The sequence below is a fragment of the Phyllopteryx taeniolatus genome, chromosome 17, assembly GCF_024500385.1.
Source record: "Phyllopteryx taeniolatus isolate TA_2022b chromosome 17, UOR_Ptae_1.2, whole genome shotgun sequence".
NCBI classification, from domain to species: Eukaryota; Metazoa; Chordata; class Actinopteri; order Syngnathiformes; family Syngnathidae; genus Phyllopteryx; species Phyllopteryx taeniolatus.
In genome coordinates, this window is record NC_084518.1 from 12,092,416 (window position 1) to 12,118,160 (window position 25,745).

General features: G+C 42.2%; 1 protein-coding gene and 1 long non-coding RNA gene across 2 annotated transcripts in view; one reads left to right on the top strand and one right to left on the bottom strand.

Moving 5' to 3' along the window:
* Positions 1 to 11,017, top strand: part of LOC133467501 (uncharacterized) — a 30,647-nt gene extending 19,630 nt beyond the window's left edge. Inside the window, exons 2-3 of the long non-coding RNA XR_009785235.1 lie at positions 7,669 to 7,809; positions 9,958 to 11,017. This is a non-coding gene — a long non-coding RNA (uncharacterized LOC133467501). The remainder of the gene's footprint in view (positions 1 to 7,668; positions 7,810 to 9,957) is intronic.
* Positions 1 to 25,745, bottom strand: part of mtus2a (microtubule associated tumor suppressor candidate 2a) — a 55,578-nt gene that overhangs the window by 20,997 nt on the left and 8,836 nt on the right. Inside the window, exons 2-5 of the mRNA XM_061752428.1 lie at positions 15,456 to 17,721; positions 15,059 to 15,311; positions 9,916 to 10,158; positions 598 to 762 (exon numbers count right to left, since the gene is read on the bottom strand). Of these exons, the coding sequence (XP_061608412.1) occupies positions 598 to 762; positions 9,916 to 10,158; positions 15,059 to 15,311; positions 15,456 to 17,456 (2,662 nt within the window). The 5' untranslated portion in view covers positions 17,457 to 17,721. The remainder of the gene's footprint in view (positions 1 to 597; positions 763 to 9,915; positions 10,159 to 15,058; positions 15,312 to 15,455; positions 17,722 to 25,745) is intronic.

The window sequence follows — 25,745 nt, forward strand, 5'->3', positions numbered from 1 at the left end:
TGTGTGGGTGTTCAGAAACCGTAGCTGGATTTAGTTTAGAACAGTCTGTGAAATGTGCTACCTCGGAGCTTTGGAATGGGGAAAAGTAGGGGGAAATGGGCAGCGCGGGGGGGTGGGGGGGGCAATGAAGGATTTGGGATTTAATAAAGAGGTGCGTTATAAAGTTAGCGGAAAGTCTATAGTCTATGCAGAGAGGAGATGGGCTCTTTAAAAAAAAAAAAACCTAATCAGAATTGTTACGTAAGAGAAGAATCTGATCCTGAACAAATCTAACTTAAAACCCGCAGAGAGATGTTCCATGTCTGCAAATCTGTGTTGGTTTGTTGTGTTAGATGTGATTTCACACTATCACAACACTGGCCTTGTTTCTACCCAGCGGTATAGTACAGTACAGCACTTATACCATCCCAATTTTCAGCACCTTTTTGTTAGAGTACTGTTGCAGTAATACAGAATTGTGTAAGGTGGCGCTAGAAACAACACTATCTGTGTCAGTGGTCAACAGAGAATTCTCATTTGGTAACTCGCTACACTGGAACCTAAAAGTGGAGTAGGAAGTAAAGAAAAAACTCAATTAAAAAAATAACTTCTACTGACCCTCAGGAGAGCTTCTTGGTTGAGCGGGCAGGTATCGGCGCGGCAGTACTGGGGTGGATGGCGGCTGAAGGCTGTTGCTGCGACATGGCGCACCTCTCTTGTGATCTGTTGATGGAGAGCCACCGGTCACCCTGTGTAGAGGCGGCTCCTCGCTCACACTCAGACCTGGAACAGACACATATAGATGGATGACCTTGGATCAAAATGGTGATATGAGAAAGATACGAAGGAGATGTTTCTCATTTGTTTTTTATGCAGGTACAATGAGGCCCCAGTTTGTGTAATCTTGCAAATAGATAAACACTACCACACTGCGTATATCCTGTTTATCTCCCATACCCGATCGATAACGACACAACGCCTGCACTTCGACATCGTCCTTGTGTGTGTCACACAGGAATAAACAAGCAACCGCGAGGTGGTGATTAGGCCATAACTTGTCTCCTTTTGGCCTGCATTGTTAGCTATCCATGCCAAGTAGCAGACACACATGCTCATACATTATATTGCCAAAAGTATTCGCTCACCTGCCTTTATTCAGATATTAATTTCAGTGATATCCCATTTTTAATCCATAGGGTTCAATATGACATCGGTCCCCCCTCTGCAGTTATAACAGCTTAAACTAGCACAATAATGAAACTCTGAGCTCATATTACAACCTCAATTCCAATGAAGTTGGGACGTTGTGTTAAACATAAATAAACACAGAATACAATGGTTTGCAAATCATGTTCAACCTATATTTAATTGAATAGATAATGTTCAAACTGATAAACTTTATTGTCTTTAGCAAATAATCATTAACTCACCTGCCTTGAATCAGATATTAATTTAAGTGATATCCCATTTTTAATCCATAGGGTTCAATATGACATCGGTCCCCCCTCTGCAGTTATAAAAGCTTAAACTCTTCTGGGAAGGTTTACCATAAGGTCTATGAGTGTGTATATGGGAATTTATGACAATTTTTCCAGAAGCGCATCTGTGAGGTTACACACTGATGTTGGACGAGAAGGCCTGGCTCTCAGTCTCCGCTTGTGAACCTTGATTTGAGCACTGATGCACAGTCATGTTGGAACAGGTAGGGGCCATCTCCAAACTACTCCCACAAAGTTGGAAATGTCCAAAATATTGAGCTCCAGTGAAAAGAACTCTGAATGCTTCGGCAAACCAAGACATTTTAGACAGTCATACAGTTTGGGGATTACCCCTTCCTGTTCCAATATGTCTGTACACCAGTGCACAAAGCAAGGTTCATAAAGACATGGATGAGAGAATTTGGTATGGATGAACTTGACTGGCCTGCAGAGTCCTGCCCTCAATCCAATACAACACCTTTGGGTTGATTTCGACTAGACAGAGAGCCAGGCCTTCTGGTCCAACATCAGTGTGTGACCTCACAAATATGCTCCTGGAAGAAGGGGCAAAAATTCCGATAAACTCACTCTAAAGCCTTCCAAAAAGAGTTGAAGCTGTTATATCTGCAAAGGGACCAACATCATCCATCCATCCATCCATTTTCTGAGCCGCTTCTCCTCACTAGGGTCGCGGGCGTGCTGGAGCCTATCCCAGCTATCATCGGGCAGGAGGCGGGGTACACCCCGAACAGGTTGCCAGCCAATCGCAGGGCACATACAAACAAACAACCATTCGCACACACATTCACACCTGCGGGCAATTTAGAGTTGTCAATTAACCTACCATGCATGTTTTTTTCAAGGGGAGAACATGCAAACTCCACACAGGTGGGGCCGGGGATTGAACCCCGGTCCTCAGAACTGTGAGGCAGATGGTCTAACCAGTGCCGTCCCGACCAACATCATATTAAACCATATGGATTCAAAATGGGATATCATATGTGAGTCAAGGCAGGTGAGCAAATAGGTTTGGCAATATAGTGCAGAATCCAGGGAGCCTCTTTGGTTTGACAACAACTTGTTAACAGGTTGTATATTTGCATAAGGAAAACATCACCACGCAACAATTTGTTGCTGTTTGTTAAACATTTATTTTTTATTGTTGAGTAGGATTTTAGAGGAAAATTCCACAAAAATGGCACCCACTTGTCACATTGCTCACTACAGAGCCACCACGCAGTATGACCAAGTAGCTGAAAATGGCTAGGTAGAAAATTAAATTAAATGAATTTGAAGTTTGTACAATATTAATCGAAATAATTTTATTATATAATGTAACGTAATCACAAGCTGCTGGAAAGTGAATAAAATAAGTTTGTAATAATAATAAAATAAGTTTGTAATAACAGTGAACCAGCCGAAGTAACATTCGCATTTTAATTCTGACTGGTGCGATTGAGGTGGACTTCAAGCAAGGACAGATCAAAGATATTTACAGTGCTGAGTGCAATAGTGACAACATTTGTGCACATGCAACATTGAGGTGTGATTTGAATGATTAAAAAAGGAGATTAGTGGTAATATAAAGACACCCAAACTGATGGATTTCGTGAACATAAAGGCAAAATGGCAGCCGATGATGGATACGCGCACACAAAACTAATAAGTCGGAAGGAACACAGTAGCTAGGCTAGGGCGAAACCAAACAATGTGAAAAAGGGATATGAAGATCGATGAGGTGATGCTGCTTGGATGGAGCTAGTGGCAAGCATCTGTTATTATGACGAAAATTAAAAACAAGATATGGAGAAAAAAAAAAAAAGCGAAGCTCTGTTGGAGATTTATTGGCAAAGTCTTGCAGCATAATCTCGAGTCCTTGCAGTCCTAATTCTGGAAAAAGGGATCACACTAAGGCATGTACATTTACCTGAACCAGGAAACAGAACTGGAAGTTTAAAGTGAGTAATTCTTTAAATCCACCTTATTTTGTGGCTTAACCTCACCGCTGCCTGTGGAACACAGTGGGGTTTCTCAGACAGACGTCAGCTTCATTCTGCACTGCACTTCACGCGTGACATGTTCTGTAATTAAACTGGGAGATAGAATTCATCAGAGCCTGTAATTTGTTTTGCCTATTAGTCAGTGCTTCCTGTTATTTGTTGGAGGTTTTCAGTTGCTCAAATCAGTCTTAATGAAATATGTGGCAGTCCTCCACATTCCTCGTCAATAACCTTTCGTGTATTTATCAAATACTGTACTATAAACTTACTATTAAGCCACGATGTGATTGATGCTGAGCAGATTCGAAATGTTACTGTAATGTATTTTGTTGGAGAAACATCAGTTAATGTAGAGGCAGTTTACAAGTCTGAAAACTTAATAAATGGGTATATCTTCAAAATATATCTGCAGGAAACGCTTATGAATGCAAAGTACTGCATGTCAGCAGCAGTAAATGTGTGTGCGCGTGTGCGTGTGTGTGTGTATTTGGGGGAGGCCAAGGTTAAAGCTGCATACATAAAAGACAAAATAATAGCCCTGCAGCGATGGACCTGAGTAGAAGTCTGCGGGAACGATTAAATGTGTGATGTTAGGAGATTTAAGTTCAGTCCGAAAAACAAAAGAAACTATCTGCTTCCAGATAAGACGAGTGTGAGGCTGCTCGCTCCGAGATCACACCTCCTCAACATTGCCACAGAAACGCTGTGAGCAAAATTTGAATACATCATAAAAATTACTCACATTTTCTGACTCTGACACATGACGACAAAAGAAGACCATGATTTCTCAGTGTTAAGCAGTGGTGAACTGGGTCCGATGCTTTACAGTGGTGCACAAGTGCATCACACTAAGAGGTGCATCTGTTTTGGTTAAATAAAATATACTTTGGAAGAATTCTATCACATCAGAAGTGACTGTACAGTACATATTCTTAAATTTGTCTCGTTTCTGGCGGTATATTGAGATGCGGGCCTGATGAAGAGGCACTCAAGAAAGCATGTGGGTCAATATCATTAATGTGCCTTTGGTGTCCTCATCACAATCACTCAGTTGTCATGAAAATAGCACAATAATGAAACTCTGAGCTCATATTACAACCCCAATTCCAATGAAGTTGGGACGTTGTGTTTAACATAAACAAACACAAAATACAATGATTTGCAAATCATGTTCAACCTATATTTAATTGAATACACTACAAAGACTAGATATTTAATGTTCAAACTGATAAACCTTATTGTGTTTAGCAAATCATCATTAACTTAGAATTTTATGGCTGCAACACGTTCCAAAAAAGCTGGGACAGGTGGCAAAAAAGACTGAGAAAGTTGAGGAATGCTCATCAAACACCTGTTTGGAACATCCCACAGGTGAACAGGCTAATTGGGAACAGGTGGGTGCCATGATTGGGTATAAAAGGAGCTTGCCTGAATTGCTCAGTCATTCATAAGCAAAGATGGGGTGAGGTTCACCTCTTTGTGAACAAGTGCGTGAGAAAATAGTCGAACAGTTTAAGGACAATGTTCCTCAACGTACAATTTCAAAGAATTTAGGGATATCATCATCTATGGTCCATAATATCATCAAAAGGTTCAGATAATCTGGGGAAATCACTGCATGAAAGCGGCAAGGCCCAAAACCAACATTGAATGCCCGTGACCTTCAATCCGTCAGGTGGCACTGCATCAAAAACCAACATCAATGTGTAAAGGATATCACCACATGGGCTCAGAAACACTTCAGAAAACCAATATCAGTAAATACAGTTCGGCACTACATCCGTAAGTGCAACTTGAAACTCTACTATGCAAAGCAAAAGCCATTTATCAACAACAACCAGAAAAGCCACCGGCTTCTCTGGGCCCGAGCTTATCTAAGATGGACTGATGCAAAGTGGAAAAGTGTTCTGTGGTCCGAAGAGTCCACATTTCAAATTGTTTTGGGAAATTGTGGACGTCGTGTCCTACGGGCCAAAGAGGAAAAGAACCATCCGGACTGTTATGGACGCAAAGTTCAAAAGCCAGCATCTGTGATGGTATGGGGCTGTGTTAGTGGCATTGGCATGGGTAACTTACACATGAGTGAAGGCACCATTAATGCTGAAAGGTACATACCGGTTTTGGAGAAACATATGCTGCCATCCAAGCAACGTCTTTTTCACGGACGCCCCTGCTTATTTCAGCAAGACAATGGCAAACCACATTCTGCATGTGTTACAATACCGTGGCTTCTTAGTAAAAAAGTGCGGGTACTAGACTGGCCTGCCTGCAGTCCAGACCTGTCTCCCATTAAAAATGTGTGGCGCATTATGAAGCGTAAAATACGACAACGGAGACCCCGGGCTGTTGAACAGCTGAAGCTGTACATCAAGCAACAATGGGGAAAGAATTCCACCTACAAAGCTTCAACAATTAGTGTCCTCAGTTCCCAAACGTTTTTTTGAATGTTGTTAAAAGAAAAGGTGATGTAACACAGTGGTAAACATGACCCTGTCCCAGCTTTTTTGGAACGTGTTGCAGCCATAAAATTCTAAGTTAATGATTATTTGCTAAAAACAATAAAGTTTATCAGTTTGAACATTAAATATCTTGTCTTTGTATTGTATTCAATTAAATATAGGTTGAACATGATTTGCAAATCATTGTATTATGTTTTTATTTATGTTTAACACAATGTCCCAACTTCATTAAAATTGGGGTTGTACAAGTGGCTAAACATTTGCACACATACCAGTACAATGACAAGTCTTAAAATGTGTTTCTACAAAATTCCTGAGAACTCACAATGTCTCATCAGTGGTGAGCTATTTTTTTTTAGAATAGGCCCGTGTGGTACTCCTTAAGGGCTACCTGGAGCCCACGGGCACTATGTTGGTGACCCCTGATTTAAACACCAATCAGAAATCTGTACTGTTCCCTTGGTGTAAAATTGAATGCTGCGATGAGTGACAAACATGAAGAAGGTTGAAAGAAAGTGTGAGCTGCAGGCATCAACGCCGTCACGGCTGCCGTGATAGTTTTTCTCCCTTTTGCTGCCAAGTGGCATCCATATCTAATTGGCCATCTCAGTGTGTATCTGCACTATATGCACACATGCGCCACAGAAACCATCTGGTCACAGTGAGCTAGTATGAGTCACACACCAGATCTGAGCTTGGAGCCGTGGCATCTGGGGTGCAACATCCACTCTCCTCCCGGTGCCAGCCTCTCCACACAGCTCTCGTTTCCCTTTCACACACTTTCTTCTCTTCCTGTGACTTGCCTCAGCATCCAGAGCTATTTCACTGTTATTACAGTATCACCGAAATAAAAGATTGAGTGCAGCAATAATGCTGTATTTGTTTTGACTATTGAATTTCCATCATGCAAATGGGCCTTCCTCTGCAGCCCCCCACCAGCTATGTAAACCGAACCTGTCAATCACAGTGGAATTAACAGTGTATGCATGGATGCATCGCTCTCTCTCATGCACACTGAAACACCTTGGGGATGTCAGCACTCGGATGACGACAGGATTGCGTTAATGGCTAATCAATGTTTCATGGTAACATACACTCCCACATGTGATAGAATTTAATACTTACATACCGTTTTAAATGCAAACATGCAGTTGGCGAACTGCATTCAATTGCTTTCCAGTGATCTATAATGCATGTTCAACGCTGCTGTTTGTGGCCCCCGAGGGGCCCAAAGCAGAGTGTTCAGCATGTCCAACAAAACGATTTTGTGTCAGCTTCAATGATCGAGTCCGACTGGCCAAAACAACAATGAGGTGATGAATGTGATTGTTGTCAATCGACTGAGCCATCAGAACATATCGGCGTCTTTGATCTACAATACATTGTACCGACGCTTTTCTCGTCTGCACATTCATAAACTTTACCTTCAGAATGGCCAACAGGTGGTGGTAGAAATAAAATATGCAGATGAAATGTGAAAAAGTTTGGATGAATTTAATGCCAAACATCCCAGAGACGCTGCTCATTGATCACAGCAGGTTGATCAGCTGTGATGAGCTGTGATGTGGGGAGCTTAAACTCAGAGGATCTTCCTCTAACCCACTGAGGCTTGGTAACCCTTGCCTCCATATCTCTCTATTCCTTAATGATTGCTCCTTTCTGGATCATCCGGTGCCCAAATGGAGCCTGTTTTCCTGTGGATCAATGGTGCGAATAAGCAACTGAGGCCGGTGTCTATTCTCTTTGTTTCAGAATGAGGTTCTGGGTTGGTACCGCTCCCCTGCCAAACGCTAGAAGGATGTGTGAAAACTCATGTCAATCTGACTGCTCTTTGATCGTATTTTGGAGTGTGCCATGAGGGGAAAAGATCCCTGCGTGAAAAAGGAAAATCCGGTATTGCAAACACTCATCCCAGCGCACACGTAAACATTGTCGAAAGATTCCCCTGGTAGTTAGAAACCATGATTACTAGTACAATGTTCTCCTTCTAATCGTCATGTTACCATCTCGCTCAGTCACTCTGAAGCTCGTTATTTCCCATAGTACCTTGGGCTACATGTGGCTTCTACAATGCAACTATTTATAGGCATAAGTGGCAATATCTAAAATTCCAATGAGGACAAAGCTTTAATATCTAGATGTTGCTCCTATGTCTCCTGATTGCGCCTCAAAATAAAAAGGCAGTGTTTGTTTTTCATTATATGAGCAGATGGTTAATTGATTCTGTTTTGCATGGAACAAGCAGGAAAAATAGCTAAAGAAATGTTTGATACTGTCTCACCTCCGAAGCTGAACTGTTCAATGACTTAAGTTGACTTCCAAGTTGTTCAAATTTAAAGGAAATAATGTAAAGTGAATAATTAATTCTGGGGTTGACTCCAACTCTCACCTTCATTAAATATGTTTTATTAACTGTACAGGCTGTGTTTTAAGTAAATTGTTTACATTCCTGTCACACAAAACTGAAGAGACATGAACCACTAAAATAAAAAGTAAAACTTTTCGCCTGTTGAAGATGTCTGAGAAACATGAAATGGCAAGGGAAGTCAAAGGTATTTGCAGATACTGATACTATCACCTAACCGCGTTTTATAGATAACGCAGCTATCTTCAGGCGAGAGGCGGGGTACACCCTGAACTGGTTGCCAGCCAATCACAGGGCACATATAAACAAACAACCATTCACACCTACGGGCAATTTAGAGTCGTCAATCTACCTACCACGCATGTTTTTGGGATGTGGGAGGAAACCGGAGTACCCGGAGAAAACCCACGCAAGCACGGGGAGAACATGCAAACTCCACATAGGCGGGGACGGGATTTGAACCCCGGTCCTCAGAACTGTGAGGCGGATGTGCTAACCAGTCGCCCACCATGCCGCACTCTATATATAATATATATATCCACAAACACACACACACACATTTTAAGAATGTGATTTTTGTGTGACTGTACTTGTTTGACAGTCCAATTCATAGAATATTGATAAGAATATGAATATGCCTTTTTCTCTTCTTGTACCTGAGATGCTACATTCTTCCCACTCTTTTCCTTATGGTTGTTAAGAAGGGGCCTCCCCCACATTGGCACACATCTTGCACTCAAGATCAACCAATGGAAGGGCGACAGGAGCGATGAAAGTGCTCAGATGAAACAAGGGAGAAGAGGGATTACGTAACAGGGAACGGTGACATACGCGAGAGCTGAGGCGCTTACGTCAGCTGTAACTGGGAGAGGAAGAGAAAGCTATGTAGGTCACATTAAAAACGCATGCAGTTATTCTGAATTCAGCCAACTAACCGGACCAGCGTACACGTCAAGTTCTGGTTCTGCACATTTCATGCAGCACCCTACAACATGAGTAGGTAGTTATCTCTGCTAATGATGACTGACTCCAGCTGAATAATAATAAAAATATATATCCTCAAATCATTTAAAACAAAAATGTCATTATAAAAAGCACTGTTTGGTGAGTATCATGTTTCAGCTTGGTTTTAACTCATTCATTTTGGACAGTTAGAGAAAATCAATGGCGCAAAAGTTGCGTCGAATTCCCAATAGGATAAGCACTCATGAAGCTGTGTTATAAGATGTTAAGACGAAAGCAGCTAACCCTTTAAGCTGTAAAAACGACATAACGTGGATGGGGAGTGTTTATGCAAATGATGCATAAAAGAGCTAATGAAAACAAGATGGTGATGATCATGACACTCTCGTGTAGTGATAAAACTGGCGGTGCATTGTTTTTAAATGTATCTTCATGTTCCTTTAGCACTGAACCTGTGATGTGGTATTTTGCTGCAACTGCATGTGCTTTCACACGGCGCTTCCAACACAACGTAGCGGGAGGAGTGTGAAAGTGCACACCCCTGTCTTGACATTACGACATTCTCTTATACACAGATGCTATCTCACCATTCATGGCACAACTTGGTCAGTGCTGTTTATCGAGAACAAATCCAGAAATCTATAGTGTAGGTATGAAATGTTGAGACTTACGGTGAGCGATCCTGCTCAGGTCACTCTGTGTGCTGTCGGCAGAGTGTGCAGAGGAAACAGAGGACACGCTAGAACTCCTGACGAAGCCAAACGCTGCCAGGCGGCCCACGGGGAAACGGTTGGTGCTGAAGCCAGGGGCGCGAAGGCCTGACTGGCTTGCCTTGGGAAGCAGGGATCTGGATGTCACGGCCTGTGCTGATGCTGGAGCCTCAGGAGCATGATGAATGAAAACCTCATCATCAGCTAGAATAACACACACAAAAAGCAAAACAAAATATCAGTTTGCTTAATAAAAGCAGAGAAAGGCAGAAGGTATCCCAACCATCATGCAGTAAACCCCCATAATTTGCAGGTTCATGGGGACCGAGCCTTACCGCGAATACAAAAAAAAACTTGAGTAATTGATGTCCCTCTAAAAGTATTTATATTTTTCTGTATTAATTGTTTACACAATAAATATACCTCAAACCAGAAACACTTTAAATCATTTCAAACTCATCTCACATTAGCCTTACAAATAAAAGGCTTTCAGAGGCTTGAGCCATTCTGCAAACCAGAAACATACACAAGCGACAAAAGATTTTCTCCTAACAACTAGTGATGGCGAGATGAAGCGTCATGAAGCATTGTAACACTTCAGCCATTGGTTTGAGTTAATGGTTCCTTTCTTGATGCTTCATTGCACACGAAACCACCTGCTGGCCATGTACATAATCAGAGGCAGCTGTATCTTTACCACATACAGTATGTGCTGCGTTGCTTTTTGGCTCTTGTGAATGACCATGTATTACAAAACAATGTTTGATCAAGAAATCTCCCAACATAAAGTGTAAAATATATTATTGAACGTATTCTGTGTGCTTAAAATGTTCATCATCACTGGTATTGCAGGTTGTATAATGTTTTTCTGTCACTTTGGGAACATGGCATGGGCTTAAGAGGGCAGAGGATTTTGAAAGGACTTATTTAGAAATAACAGTTTATCATCATTTTTGTGTTAAGTGATTAATTCAAGAGCAAGATTTTTAAATTGGGTACAGTAATTTCTCCTCTTCCAATGAGGTTTTATTTTACCTTGCTTTCTGTGAACACAATAAATACTTTCCCCATTAATAAAATAAGAAATGATGTAAAATGCTGTTTTTGATAAAACCAAGATAATTGATAAGCCTCAATGATATTTCCTTATGCGGTGCAGTCCTGCTTGGGGTTCAAACTCAGGCGACCACCATACCCCAGGTTGAGAATCGAGTGCACAACCGGTGGGCTATTCGACCAGGGTGCTGGGTTAGCGGGAAGCAGCCTCTTTCCAAGGATTTCGAGGAGTGACGGAATCGCTCACTATCTCTACTGTCCAAACTATGTCCAAACGGCTGCCAACACTCCAAACTCTACTAGCCTATACAAACTACACAGTCTTTATCCAAACTGAGCTGACCGCAACTCTATATAAAACACACACATTTTGAACAGACCCTGCATGAGGGGTTTAGATTGCTGTCAAACCTCGTGGCAAACCCTGGAGCGCTTCACGAATCGGTCATGTGGTACAGCCGGGCAGAGAGACTTCGGACGTCATCACTTTCGGGTCCGTCCCTAAATGAATTAAGCCTTGATACGCGATTTGCGGAAACACCCCCTCCATTACTCGACACACGCCTCGAAAACTCGGCACATCTCGTAATATCACTACTAACAACCCTGGCGTAACTTGGCTTCTCCCCTTTTAGTCGCCATCTGGTCGATTAGTTTAGGCCCTCTAATGCATTGAATAAACAAAATTCTGCTTCCTTATTATGAGACATACATTTTTTATTGCAAAGGTTCACTGTAGTGTCACATCATATCAGTGTGACACAAAGTAACCCTTTAATTTCCATCCATCCATTTTCTGAGCAGCTTATCCTCACAAGGGTCGCGGGAGTTCTGGAGCCTATCCCAGCTATATTCGGGCAGGAGGCGGGGTACACCTTGCACTGGTTCCCAGCCAATCGCAGGGCACAAACAACCATTCGCACTCACATTCACACCTACGGGCAATTTAGAGTCTTCAATCAACCTACCATGCATGTTTTTGGGATGTGGGAGGAAACCCACGCAGGCACGGGGAGAACATGCAAACTCCACACAGGCGGGGCCGGAATTTGAACCCCGGTCCTCAGAACTGTGAGGCAGACGCTCTAACCAGTCGTCCACCGACTTTAATTTAATAAACAGAATTGTCTTGTACCCTCATGGCAGAAACATTTTATGAGACATACTTTTTGTTTATTGACAAATCAATAGTATCTAGAGCAGGGTATCTAGAGCAGTGATGTCACAAAAAGTGGCTCCATTAATTACCATAATTTCTCGTGTATAATGTATAATACGCACCCCCAAAGTTGCCCTCAAAATTCTGGAAAACCCTTCTACTTATGTATAATGCATTTTTATAATGCATGATTTTGCTTCTACCCATATGATTAAAACATGAAATATCTGTATATTATTAGTTTTTTGAAAGAATAATTCTGAAGTTAAGCCATTTAGTTGAACATTATTTTATTTACTTGCTCTTATTTTGAAATACACAGCCCTACTTGTATTTAGTAAATTAGAAAACACACAGTTGTGCTCATGTATTTGATTACCCAGGCAGAATTTGTAAGATGGGTACAATCCTTTAAAGAAAACATGAAGGGGGTTCAAATTAAACGGTCAAGCATTTTAGAAAATCATTATCATTAAACAAAACATAACCATAAAAAATGAATGATGGTTGTTGTTCAGTAATCAGTCATATTTAAAAAAACAAACAAACAATATTTCACAAATTCTGCCAAGGTATGTAAACTTATGAGCACAACTGTACATATATGCAGTCATACGTACCCTTGTCATATTGGAATGAAAGTGTAGGCTACACCTTTTTTATAGCCACTAGGTGGCGGTGGCATATTAGAATGAAAGTGTACACCTCTCTCATAACCTCTAGGTGGTGATGGCATTTTGGAATGAACGTGTACAGCTTTTTCATAACCACTAGATGGTGGCATACATTTATAAAATGTGGACGTTTTTTTCCATTTGCCCCTATACCTATGTATAATGCACACTATTGACTTTTGACAATTTTTTTTGGGGGGGGGGGGAAATGCGCATTATACACGAGAAATTGCGGTACTGTATGTACTTCCTGCCAACTAATAGAAGACCATTCATTTGTTCTGCCTGTCACTATGCCTCACTGCCATAAATAGGGGAACAAAGGTACAGTATTTCTTGTAAATATTTTTTTTTTTGAGCAATTAAGTAAAATTTGATCATTTCCAATGGCAACCAGTGTGCCCCGGCACACTGGTTGGGAATAACTTATCTAGAAGTACCCTTTAGGTACCTGTACGATTATTTTTGATAACCAGTGGAAAGGAGTCCAAAAAGTGTTAGGGTGTTCTTTAAAACTTGCCCTCTAGTGGAAATAGGGCATTATTCAGCAGTGTGAACATGATTACAGAAGGGTAATTCCGCATAGCTATGATGTTTGTTTCCAGTGGAGTTGTTCATCATTCTGTGCTGATTTTGCCCTCCGCGGGCTTATGTGTGTTCCAACTCTGCTCGGTCCACAATTTTAAGAATTACAAATGCTGCTAACAGCTGCATTTGGCTTTGTGTGGTCCTCCTTGCAGGCTGAACTAATGTTCAGTACTTTATCTAATACCAACATTGTCACAGGGTTTAAAATGCATAGAGCAATTTGTGGCTTATCTTGTTTTGACAATAAATCCTTCAGTCAGCCAATCAATCAGGAAAATACACGAGGGAGGCTAAACAAAAAATCAGTAATTGCTGTTGGACAAGCAGGAAACACGTACACTCACATGCACCACACTCCTTTGGGCTTTGCAAGGTCTAGATTCAGGGTAAAACATTATCCCCTGCTGGATGCAGAGATAAGGTAGGAGGCCCTCGTTTCCTCTACAATTGCCACAACTCTCCACTGGGCACTGAAGAGCTCTCCATCACATCAATCCGTGAATGAAACATTTTATGAGATAAAAGATGAGCTCTGTTTGCAGCTAGCAGTAGGAAAAAGTGGGGACTGAAGGTGCCATCATTGCTGCTGCTCCACCTCTTCCCTCCTTGTCAGCCATTTGGTCCAAGTATTAGATTGGAGCTCACTGCTCTCAAGTGCGTAACTCCGAATCATTAAAGATAAATGTTCCAATTTACCTCCTGTCCCTGTTTCTGGTCCTCCCCCTTCAAGTGTGTAGAGATTCTGACAAATATCTACTTAAACATGAAGAACACAGATTCTCCCCTCCTGCTGATTGAAAACACACATTTTTCACTTGAATCTAAAGAGGATATGGATCTGGTAATATCTCAGTGGGAACTAATGCTGTACAAAATTTTACATTGCATGCAGTGTTTGTAGGACTGGCAGCAGCAGGGGGAAAGATGGATGCAGCAGGAACAAAGTGACGTTAATTAAGAGTTAATTGGAGTTCACTTCAAAGCCTGCAGGTCCCAGAAGGCCAAGCAGCATAAATTACCAAGGATTACGGTTTAATAATAAAATGGGGTACAGCATAGCACTAGGCTGATCAAATCTAGTTGTATAGAGATTATATACATTTGTACATCTGAGGAAGTGTTGCACTACAAGCCTGTGTTTTCAGCTTGATGTTCACGTTATTAGACCCGGGGATAGAGGAGTTTAAATATGTATGGAGGTGATAATTGGAATTTCCATCCATCGGTAGGTAGGACGAATAACAAATTTCTAGCTTCAATATACCAGTGACAGTCACACTGCAACTTAAATCGGACTGCAGGTGCCAGAGGTAGAAAGTGAATTTTCTGAATTGGAAATTAAACGAAAGGAGGGAAAGTGAAAACGGGGCAGTATGTATTAATTTCATTTCATAGATGCAGCTTCTTGGAGCAGGACATTTCCCCTCAGAGCAGAGTGCATCTTGAAATCCTCCAAACTGATCAACCAGAATTTGAGCGAATGCATTTTAATGAGGTGCTTTCATCTCAGGCCAAATTTGTCAGAGCAGTCCCACATCTACTTACTGCTGCAAAGGAGCAGACTGATAACAGCTTTCTGGTATGTAAAATTTCTGGTAGATAAAATGAAATTGGACAAGTTTTTCACCTGCGGTATCGTAGCTTTTCTGGCTGGCTGCTGGGCAGACTTGTTGAATTGGTTGGCTAATTGTTGACCTCTGACTTTGACCAGGTCCTTTCCCCTTGACTGGGCCTGAAGCTGTCCTGGTCACAGCACCCAGGCCTAAACGTAGACCTCTGCCAGAGCGCAAGAGACTGCCGCTCCCTCCAGTCTGAACAGCAGTCCGAAGCTGTAGTGGGTCCTCTGCAGAACTCTCTTTAAAACTGGCTGATCTCACGACCTAAAAATGATGCATGAAACACTTAAACTTGTACTATATAACCTTACCCATATTTGGTGTGTGCTAAAGACAAATACAAATTTGAATGTTTCTTCCTCGAAGCAAAAATTAGTAATTTATATACGTCAAAAACAGAATACCTACCTGTGACTGTGCTGCATCGAAGTCTTCTGTTTTGCTCCTCAGCTTTGGGGGTGCTGTATAACTGTGGGTATGTGTAGGAGGGATAGTGTTTGTATTTCCCGGAACCCGGATACTCCTGCTCAACAGTCCTGTTGGAAGGATGTTTGTTTGCATGTCTTTGTGGTACTTGTCGTAAAGCAAGTTGGAGGCACTGAGTACTGGTGCCCCTCTGGTTTCTTTTTCAGGCTTTAAGGAGTCTATAGGTGTATCTTTGAAGGAACTAGGTGTTGCACCTGCACCATGTGTGTATGTGGACAACCTTGCTGGTAAAGAAGATACCTGATAAGGTCCGTCAGCAGCTTGAGGCTTGAACTGAGGATTTTTCCGAACGTAAGTGATGATTTTTGGGCGTACTCCTTTAGGTTTAAGTTTTGGTGAAGGAGAGCTCTTTTTGGGGCTTGAGTTATGGCTTGAGTTGGGGGTGCTTTGCTGGTTGTTCAGAGGCGCTTTGGGTATTCCAGTCGGTTTTATGTTGGTTTTAACTGGTGCTCTCATGCAAGCACTGTCATGGCCCTGAGCTGATGTTTTGACATCCGGGCCTCCTCCTGACAGGGTGTGTTGAGCTTCTCTACGTGTATCCTTAGAGATGAGGTACATTGAGGCCTGCCTGTTTGGTGAGCCCTGGAGTGTCCTGAGAGGGGATTGGGGAGGTGTAAACGTCCTTTTGGGACTGGAGCAATTCCTTCTGTAGGTGAACTGAGTCTGGGGTCGCTTCTCCATGGTGGAAGGTTTGGAGGTATTTGAAGCAGACTTTGTAATTAAACCTGGCTGCTTTTCCGCTAACAAAACCTCATTTTTGGCTGCCTGGTTGGGCTGTCTGGATTGGAAGACTCCATATGTGTTGTACAGGTGTGAAAAATCAGATGGTTCACGTAAAGATGATTTTGTAAGCTTTTTGTTTGACCCATTGTGAGTGTGACTCGGTGAAACTGTTGTGCTATTGTCGGAGGCTGGTCGTTCAACTTCAGAACCTTGGCCACTATGCTCTGCTAAATTTTGCGCTCTTCCCATCTCTGTCTGACATAGGGGTCTGACAAGCTGTTGCCGCCTCGGTGGTAGCACCCTTTCCTCAAACCCAGTTCTTCTTTGTCCAAGACCACCGTCAGAGGATGATCCATTTCTCCACTGGCTTCTCTCATCCTGTCTGTCATCCTGACTGTGGCATTGTTTCTCCTGATAATAAAATGGTGGAGGGTTGTTATCTACAGCAGCTGCCCTTCTTACAGCTTGGGCTGAGGTAGTGTTGTTGGCATAACCAATGCTGGTCTTAGAACTAGGCAGACAGATAAAAGTATCTCTCCTAGAATCCAGGGCGCTAGATAGACTTCCACTAAGATTCATTGTGGATAGATTGGAGACAAACACATTTGTTTCTGACTTTGACTGCTTGAGCCCTCCTCTACCTGTGTTGGTGTTCTCTTCTTCAGCTAAGCCTGCCACACAAGTGTCTTCCTCTGTACTATGACAGGTATTTTTTCTCCACTCCTCTTTGTCCCACTGAGTTCTGTTCTCCACTTTGTTGCTGTCGTTGTCATTCCTCCTCACCCCAATTGAAATAGAGCTGGCAGTTGAACTGGAGGATATTGACATTGGACCCTCGTCTTTACCTTCTTTCGTGCTTCCTCCATCATCGTCATCATCATCTTCCTCATTTTGGTTTCTCAATAATGTATGTATGTCAGGACACTCCACAAGCTCGATCTCTCTGAGCCCAGGCTCTGAACACTGCTGTTCAGAGACCCAGATTATCATCTTGTCGTGGGATTCACTTTGAGATACCAAAGGTGGGAGTGAGCTCTTATTGCACCCTGTGTCCTCTAACAAGCCTCCTTGATCACTTAAAGAAGACAATTGATTGGCATTGTCATCGCCAGTGTGAGTGAATTGGATCGGAGTTTTGTTTGTAATCTTTTCCGCTCTCGCAACAACCCCACGTTCCTTGAAATTAGTTGGGATGCTCATTTTGGACTGTTTCTTTTGAGTGCTCTAAGATATCAGGCAGATACCATATCTATCCCAAAGGAAATTCTGAAGCCCGAGGCCATTGATTGATTTATACACCACTCTGTTTTTCCTCTCTTTTTTTGTTCAGGTTTTTCTGTAATGCAGTGCTGTGGTCCTCCAAAAATAGAATTTCATGAATCTTTTTTACATCAGCTCAACAACTCATCTTGCATTCCCTTTCAGCAAGTAGTCTGTGATGACACTGCATTGAGGTTTATTCCATCTGAAAGAAAAAAAGGAGACTATAAGACAAACTCCTTTCATTTGAAGAATAATTTTTAGAAGCAATTTCTAAAATTGTGTAATTTTTTGTGTATGAATCATCAGGGAAGTGAATTTTAAAGAAAACATCTGTTATAGTTGTTGGTTGCATCACATGGTTTAAGTGTGTAAACAGCATTTGTTTTGTATCTCCTAGAACTGCAGTCAAAATAGTGTGTTCAAAGTGTAAAAGCACCAGTGTTACATGTTCAGGTGCATGCCCATCAATAAGAAATGAAGGTCATTTTGTCTTGAAGCATGGTCACTGACCGGCATAAAGGAATGAGATGAGTGAGGAGCGAGGTGAAGGCTCACTCTGTCTCTGCACTGTTTGCTTGTTAAACTAGAATCACTCTGGGGATGATTCAGAGAGGTGAAGAGGAAGAAGGAGAAGGGTGTAAAATGATTTGTATTGAGCCTCTTCCTTCAAGAGACACTGAAAATAAGGACTGGAGAAAAAACATTGTCATGCTTCAAATATATTTGTTTGTATACACTAGTGTGTATCAGTGGCTAAGTGTCTGCATGCTGCGAGCAGGCGGAAACATGCTGGTGTTAAGGAGCAGAAGTACCAGCTCAGAACAGATGAATCCATATTGTAGGCCTGATTTCTGCAGGCGGGGTTAACACTTTCCTCAAGTGCACCATATGGGTGATTCTACCATGAGTCATTTATGTTCAACAACAGAACAAACTGCTTTTCACTCGCTCTGCAGCAGAAATATAAATATATGACTTTATACGTGTGACAGTATGCGGTGTCCAACAGATGAGTCCAAACATTTGTGTTTGACCTCATAGTCTTTGTGGTTAGTAATTTATAGAGACAGACTAAGACAGACAGACAGACTGCTGCAATAATATCCCTCCATCCATGTTCTATAGCGCTTGTCCTCATTAGGGTCACGGGTGAGCTGGAGCCTGTTCACTTTGGGCGGGACGCAGAATACACTCTGGACGCTACCAGCCAATCACAGGGTATGCGTAGACAAAAAAAACCATTCACACTCACATTCACACATGGACAATTAGTCTTCATGGGGAGATCATGCAAACTCCACACAGAAAGGTCGCAACTAAGATTCAAACCCAGAACATTAGATTATCTTAACCTACTGTATTCAGTCACCTGTCTGTGCACTGCATGACCAGGATACTCATGCTTTCAGCAAGTATGTTTTTTTTCCCATTTCATCCTAATGAATATTTGAGTAGATTCCAAATTTGCAAACAGAGCTCCTGCTGTTTAATTATAGGTACAGCAGGGGCATCAGTACTCATTAGCAGGCTTTGTGTGATGCTGATAGAATGGCAAAGATAGCAGCTCCTAATGCCTCTGGCCACTGTCAGGCTACTTTTGGCCAAATGTATAAAACTAGGTCATCTCAACAAAGAAGAGAAATAAGAAAAATGATTGCAACTCTGCGTTGAGGTGCAGTCGTTCGTGTAGAGAGAGAAGAGCAGTAGAGAGAGGACACAACCTTGGGGTGCCCCAGTGCTGATGCTGTGTGTGGATGAGGTAGTCTCTCCCAGCCTCACCTGCTGTGTCATGCCCATCAGGAAGCTGTAAATCCACTGGCAGATGGCAGGTGAGACGCTGAGCTGGAGAAGCTTGGAGGAAAGGAGTTCAGGGATGATGGGGTTGAACACTGAGCTGAAGTCCACGAACAGGATCCTCGCGTAGGTCCCTGCACTGTCGAGGTGATCTTGGATGAAGTGCAGTCCCATGTTGACTGCATCATCTGCACACCTGTTTGCTCGGTAGGCAAACTGCAGGGGGTCCAGCAGGGTACCTGTGACACTCTTGAGGTGGTCCAGCACGAGACATTCAAAGGACTTCATGACCACAGATGACAGGCCTGTAGTCATTCAGACCTGAGATTGTAGTTTTCTTGGGGACTGGGATAATGGTGGAGCGTTTGAAACAGGATGGTACTTCGCACAGTTCCAGAGATCTATTGAAGATCTGTGTGAAGACTGGAGCGAGCTGGTCCGCGCAGACTTTGAGGCAGGATGGGGACACAAGGTCCGGGCCTGCCGCTTTGTTAATCTTTTGTTGTTTGAAGATGCGTCTCACATCCTGCTCGTGGATGGGAAACGCAGAAGTCAGAGGAGTGATTGTGGTCGGTGGTGCGGCTGGGTGGGTGTGGGGTGTGAAAGTGTCCTTTTCAAATATGCAGTAGAAGGTATTCAAGTCGTTGGCTAGTGTGCTATTGTTCTCAGCTTGGGGGGATCGTCGTTTGTAATTGGTCAGCGATTGTAATGCATGCCAGACTGATTTAGAGTCGTTAGCACTAAACTGTTTTTCCAACTTTGCTGCATAGTTCCTCTTTGCAATGTTAATTTCTTTAGTCAGGAGGTTTCTAGCTCGATTATACAGGGCCCCGTCCCCGCTATGATATGCGTCCTCCTTAGCTTGGAGAAGTTGCTTAAGTTTGGCAGTGAACCACGGCTTGTTGTTATTGAATGTGCGAAATGACTTTGTTGGTATACAAACCTTTTCACAGAAACTGATATAGGATGTGACAGTGTCCGTATATTCATCCAGGCTGCCAGCTGAATTTTCAAAGACACTCCAGTCTGTGCAGTCTAAACTTCTTTGAAGTTCCATCTTTGCTTCATTGGTCCACCTTTTCACTGTTTTCACTGTAGGCTTCGCGCATTTAAGTCCTTGCCTGTATGTTGGTATTAAGTGAATTAAACAGTGATCAGACGAGCCCAGGGCTGCACAAGGTTTGGCATGGTATGCGTTATTTAGCGTAGTGTAGCAGTGGTGGTGGGACAGTCGATGGACAAATGGATGTGTGCGTGGTCTCTTGAAGCATCATGGGAGCGGTGACTCAACGTGAATCGTAGCTGGGCTTCCTATGCATTTGAACAGGAATTATGAAAATTCAGCTATTTTAATGATGAAATCACTGAAATTATTGGATTGAAAAAGCAAAATGATGTAAAGCACGGACCATAGAACTAAAATGGAACAATTTGATGTAATTATAAGGTTTTATTTACTATTCCCATGCAGTGGAAAGGAAAGACCACCAGGGGGCAGTGAGGCTCTGCCTCACTTGCCTACCCTGACCGCACATCACTGGTTGAAATACATACCAGATGCTGTTTTTTAACAGTAACTTACCATACCAAATCAAACAGTACTGTTTGGTAGAAATTTGGCATGGCTTAACATACAACTTGGAGTTTGGTATTTCTCCCACTTATTTCTAATATTATTACCACTTTGCACAGTATTTGGAACACAAACTGCTGCGAAATGTCATTTCGCAGCAGTCTAGCAAATTATGTCGCTAGACAAGCACACAAACAAATTGTAAACCCTATCAGCATGCTCTCTGCTCCACTCTGCCTGCCAATATTTACCGGCAATTGGTGCACACAAACAAATGATTAGCTAATTATAAGAACATACACAGAAATAATTTGAAAAGGCAGGGGACTAGAGGGATATGTGGGAGAGAGCGGAAGTTAGTTAAAGGGAGAATTTACTGAGAAGGAATCGTGGCTGATCAATTCTAGCATTGAAGCAGCATTGGCAGCCGTGCTGATGACAGCAGTCTTCGGATGGTGAGCCCAAAGACTGCATCAATCTGGCAAAAAACATTGGCAGAAATAAAAAGATAGAATGTAGAAACCTGAATATGGTATTTTGGGATAGCACTCTCATGGCAGTGTTAGACTATCACAGCAATGTTGAAAGGTAAGTTTAGTCCGTTAAATCAAGGTTACATTGTATTGTGTTACATATACATGTGTAACATGTCTACAGTTTAGACATACATCCCATTAGGACAAAAGTATTGAAAATCCTGGATACATATAGGTGCTGAATATGGAAGCTATATAGGTGATGTGGTGGCTCCTGTGTTTAGGATTGAGGTGAAGCATGCCTTTATTGACAAACACAAATTTCGAAGCATAAATTCAGAGGGAAATAAGGTACTTTGCCCAACCCCATTTATTTATTATAGATTACTAATAAAATGTCAATTCATTCATTCATCCATTTACCTTACCGCTTATCCTCAATAGGGCCCCAGTGTGCTGGAGCCTATCCCAGCTATTTTCAGGCGAGAGGCGGGGTACACCCTGAACTGTTCGCCAGCCAATCGCAGGGCACATAGAAACAAACAACCATTTCGCACTCACATCCACACCGACGGGCAATTTAGAGTCTTCAATTCACCTAGCATGCGTGTTTTTGGAATGTGGGAGGAAACCGGAGTACCCGGATAAAACCCACGCAGGCGCGGGCAGAACATGCAAACTCCACACAGCCAAGGCCGGATATGAACCCCGGTCCTCAGAACTGTGAGGCAGTTGTGCTAACCAGTCGTCCACCGTGCCACCAAAATGCCAGTTTTCGTTTATATATATTAAAAAAATAATAATACATCAACTCGATGCAATGCGGTATGAATAAAAGTTCTCTTTTTCATTTCCCCCATTATGTTTGGTTCTAGTGTGGAATAATGAAATAAGACCGACTGGGTCACGAGCATGAGGTGAACAAGGTAGGATCCTATGGAAGAAAGATTTTCTTTGCTGCGCATGACATCTGAACTCCTCTGGGATAAATGTAAGATGCAAAACCAAAGCAAAAAAGAGCAGTCCTGCTTCTGTTGTCATGGCAATACCATGCATGAGAATGACAGAATCCACCTATGGTCTGCCGTAAGCAAGAAAGGTCAGCGCCGGAAAGAGACAGTAACCTCTGAAGGTTAGCAGGATGCTTTTAAACCAGCAGCTCATGCATACTGTACATTCTTTTATGCATCAATGGTGAATCACAATGCCATCCAAACACAACTAACAGGTCCAAAAATAACTAAGTGAATGCCTGGACTGTGAACAAGAGGTTCAGTCACCCATCTAAGAACAGTTGTGTCCATGTTAGTAGTCTGTAACCACAACCCTAAGGCAATGAAAACCAGAAGTGTGCAAATTTAGTGAGCATCTGAGCTGTAAGAGCTTAATTCAAACAGCACTCAAAGGAAATAGAATAAATCCAACAAGTAAACAGAACATGAAATAAAGAGATTGCTTATTTTCCTCTAAATGTTATTTTTAAATTCAAGCAATAATTGGTCTTTGGGGGAGATGATGTACAGTATGTGGACATGTAGATAATAATTATAGAGGAGAGTTGTCACAGGAAGGCTACAGCTACTAATGGACATTAATATAGGAAGCGCTAGAGACGGCTGTTTGTGAAGTGCATATTGAAAAGATCCACCCATCCATCCATCCATTTTAAACACCGCTTATCCTGGTTAGGGTCGCGGGACGCTGGAGCATATCCCAGCTGACTTCGGGCGAAAGGCGGACTACACCCTGAACTGGTCGCCAGTCAGTCGCAGTGCATATTGAAAAGATCAAAAGTGCAAAGTGTTTTTTTTTTGTTTTTTTTAGGGAATTAATGAAGGCAATTTTCCGTATAAGCTGCTAATGAGGATATAATAGCTGTCATTGACAGGACAACACTTGCATATTTTGTTGTGCAATGTGAGCCGAGTTGTTTTTATAGCATCATATATCATTTACAACATTAGTGCTGTAATCAATTCAAGAACAACAATAGAAAATCATGTTTCCCAAAAATGTTGTTCGTTGTGTTTGTGAGTCATATTAGGATAGGTATACATGAGAACACGAGCATTTAATTTTGCTCTTTATATTTCTGCATTCACACAGACCTGAACCATCTGCAACTTGGATGAAATTGTTTTGAATACCCTTTGTCAACATAAATGTGATATATGAATAACGACTTTGGGTAGCAGTGTCTCTGTGGTCAAGGTACACTTTGGTGAGAGATGCGTTCTACTCTAATATCAATACTGTGTTCTGCCATAATTGCTTTGTCGGCTGGCTGCCTGAAAAATTGGTATTTTCTCCAGGTTGCTGTTCTGGCATGGAATGGTGGTGGGGGGAGGGGATGATTTCACGGATAGTTTCAGAGGCTAAACTGCGTGGACCTGTTTGTAACGGAATGCTGTAATGCCGATATTCGTCACATCGGACGCTGGTGCTGACGTTCTTATGAGGCTAACAATATGATTGCGGGATACTGTGTTGCTGAGCGAAAGCACACAGTTTTGCTGATTTCCCACTGAATCAGTGCAAGGTCTTCAGTTATGGCACCTAGTGTTTATATGGTAACATTATGGTATCTACTGCGATTGACTGGCGACCAGTTCAGGGTGTATCCCGCCTCTAAAGCTTCAGCATACCCGCGACCCTAGTAAGGATAAGCGGTGTAGAAAAGGGATGGATGGATGGATTATGGTATCCAAAACCTTCCAGTTCCAGATTTTGTTTGTTCAGGCCCCAAAACGTTATTGTCGTGTACAACGTACAATAATCCATAATCCAATCCAACATCATATTTGCGGTTCACCATTCACAAATTCACCTGTTTGCATTTTTTTATGTGGATCCTATCCCCAGCTATTCACTGAAAAACTCACCTAGTCATGTTTTTTGTGCCCTTTCCAAAAAAAAACAAGATGCCACAATGTGGCCGAAGCCTGATCTAAATAGTAAAATAGTAATTTGCCCAAGAAAGTATGCTGAAATGCTACATCTCATACATAAGTGGATATAAAAAAAATCTACACAACCCTGTTCAAATTCCATGTTTTTGTTGTATACAAAAATGAGACCAAGATAAGACACTTAAAATCTTTTTCTGCCATTAATGTGACCTATAACCTGTACAACTCAATTTCCGTCCATCCATCCATTTTCTGTACCGCTTTATCCTCACAAGGGTCGCGGGCGTGCTGCAGCCCATCCCAGCTATCCCCGGGCGAGAGGTGGGGCACACCCAGAACTGGATGCCAGCCAATCGCAGGGCACATATAAACAAACAACCATTCGTGCACACATTCACACTTAAGGGCAATTTAGAGTTTCCAATCACCCTATCATGCATGGTTTTGGGATGTGGGAGGAAACCGGAGTGCCCGGAGAAAACCCACGCAGGCACGGGGAGAACATGCAAACTCCACACAGGCGGGGCTGGGGATTGAATCCCGGTCCTCAAAACTGTGAGGCAGATGCTCTAACCATTCTCCGCTCCGCCACAACTCAATTTGACTTTTCGAAGGGGAAATAAAATGAAACAATATGCACAAGTGAGCACACCCTCTTATAACTCCAGGAATGTGGTTGTGTTCAGAATAATGCGAACACATTCAAACTCATGTTAAATGAGAGTCAGCACACACCTGCCACCATTTAATGTGCCTCTGATTAACCCCAAATAAAGTTAAGCTGTTCTCATAGACTTAATGAAATTTTTTTGGAGTCACATCTTACAGCACAAGCCATGCTCCACAGAGAGATTCCACAGCAACAGACGGATCTCATTGTTCAAAGGTATCAGTCAGGATAACTGTACAAAATAATTTCCAATGCATTAAATACACTATGGAACACAATGAAGACAGTGATTATCAAGTGGAGAAAATATGGCACAAAAGTGGCATTATAAAGGACTGGACGTTCCTCCAAAGTTAATGAAATGAGGAGAAGAAAACAAGTCAGGGAGGCTGCCAAGAGAACGACAGCAACAATGAAGGAGCAGCAGGAATTGTTGGCAAGTACTGGTTGTTTAGTACACGTGACAGCAATTTCCCATGTTCTTATGTCTGGGTTAAGGTGGCAAGACAGAAGCCTTAACTTACGAAGACAAAAAAACACGTTTGGAATCTCCCGAATGCATGTGGAAAAATGTGTTATATGTCCATGAAACCAAGGTTGAACTTTTGGGCCATAACTCCAAAAGCTACAGTAAATTTTGACTGGGTTGTTAGTGCAAGTTACAGAGAGTCTACACGTGTGTATCCAAGTATACGCTTTACTCAAATCAAATGTAAGCCATTTATTTTTAATGGTAATTGTGTAATTTTGATATTAAACTGTTTTGGGATCATAGTTTATGCTAAATTTACAGTAATTGTACTG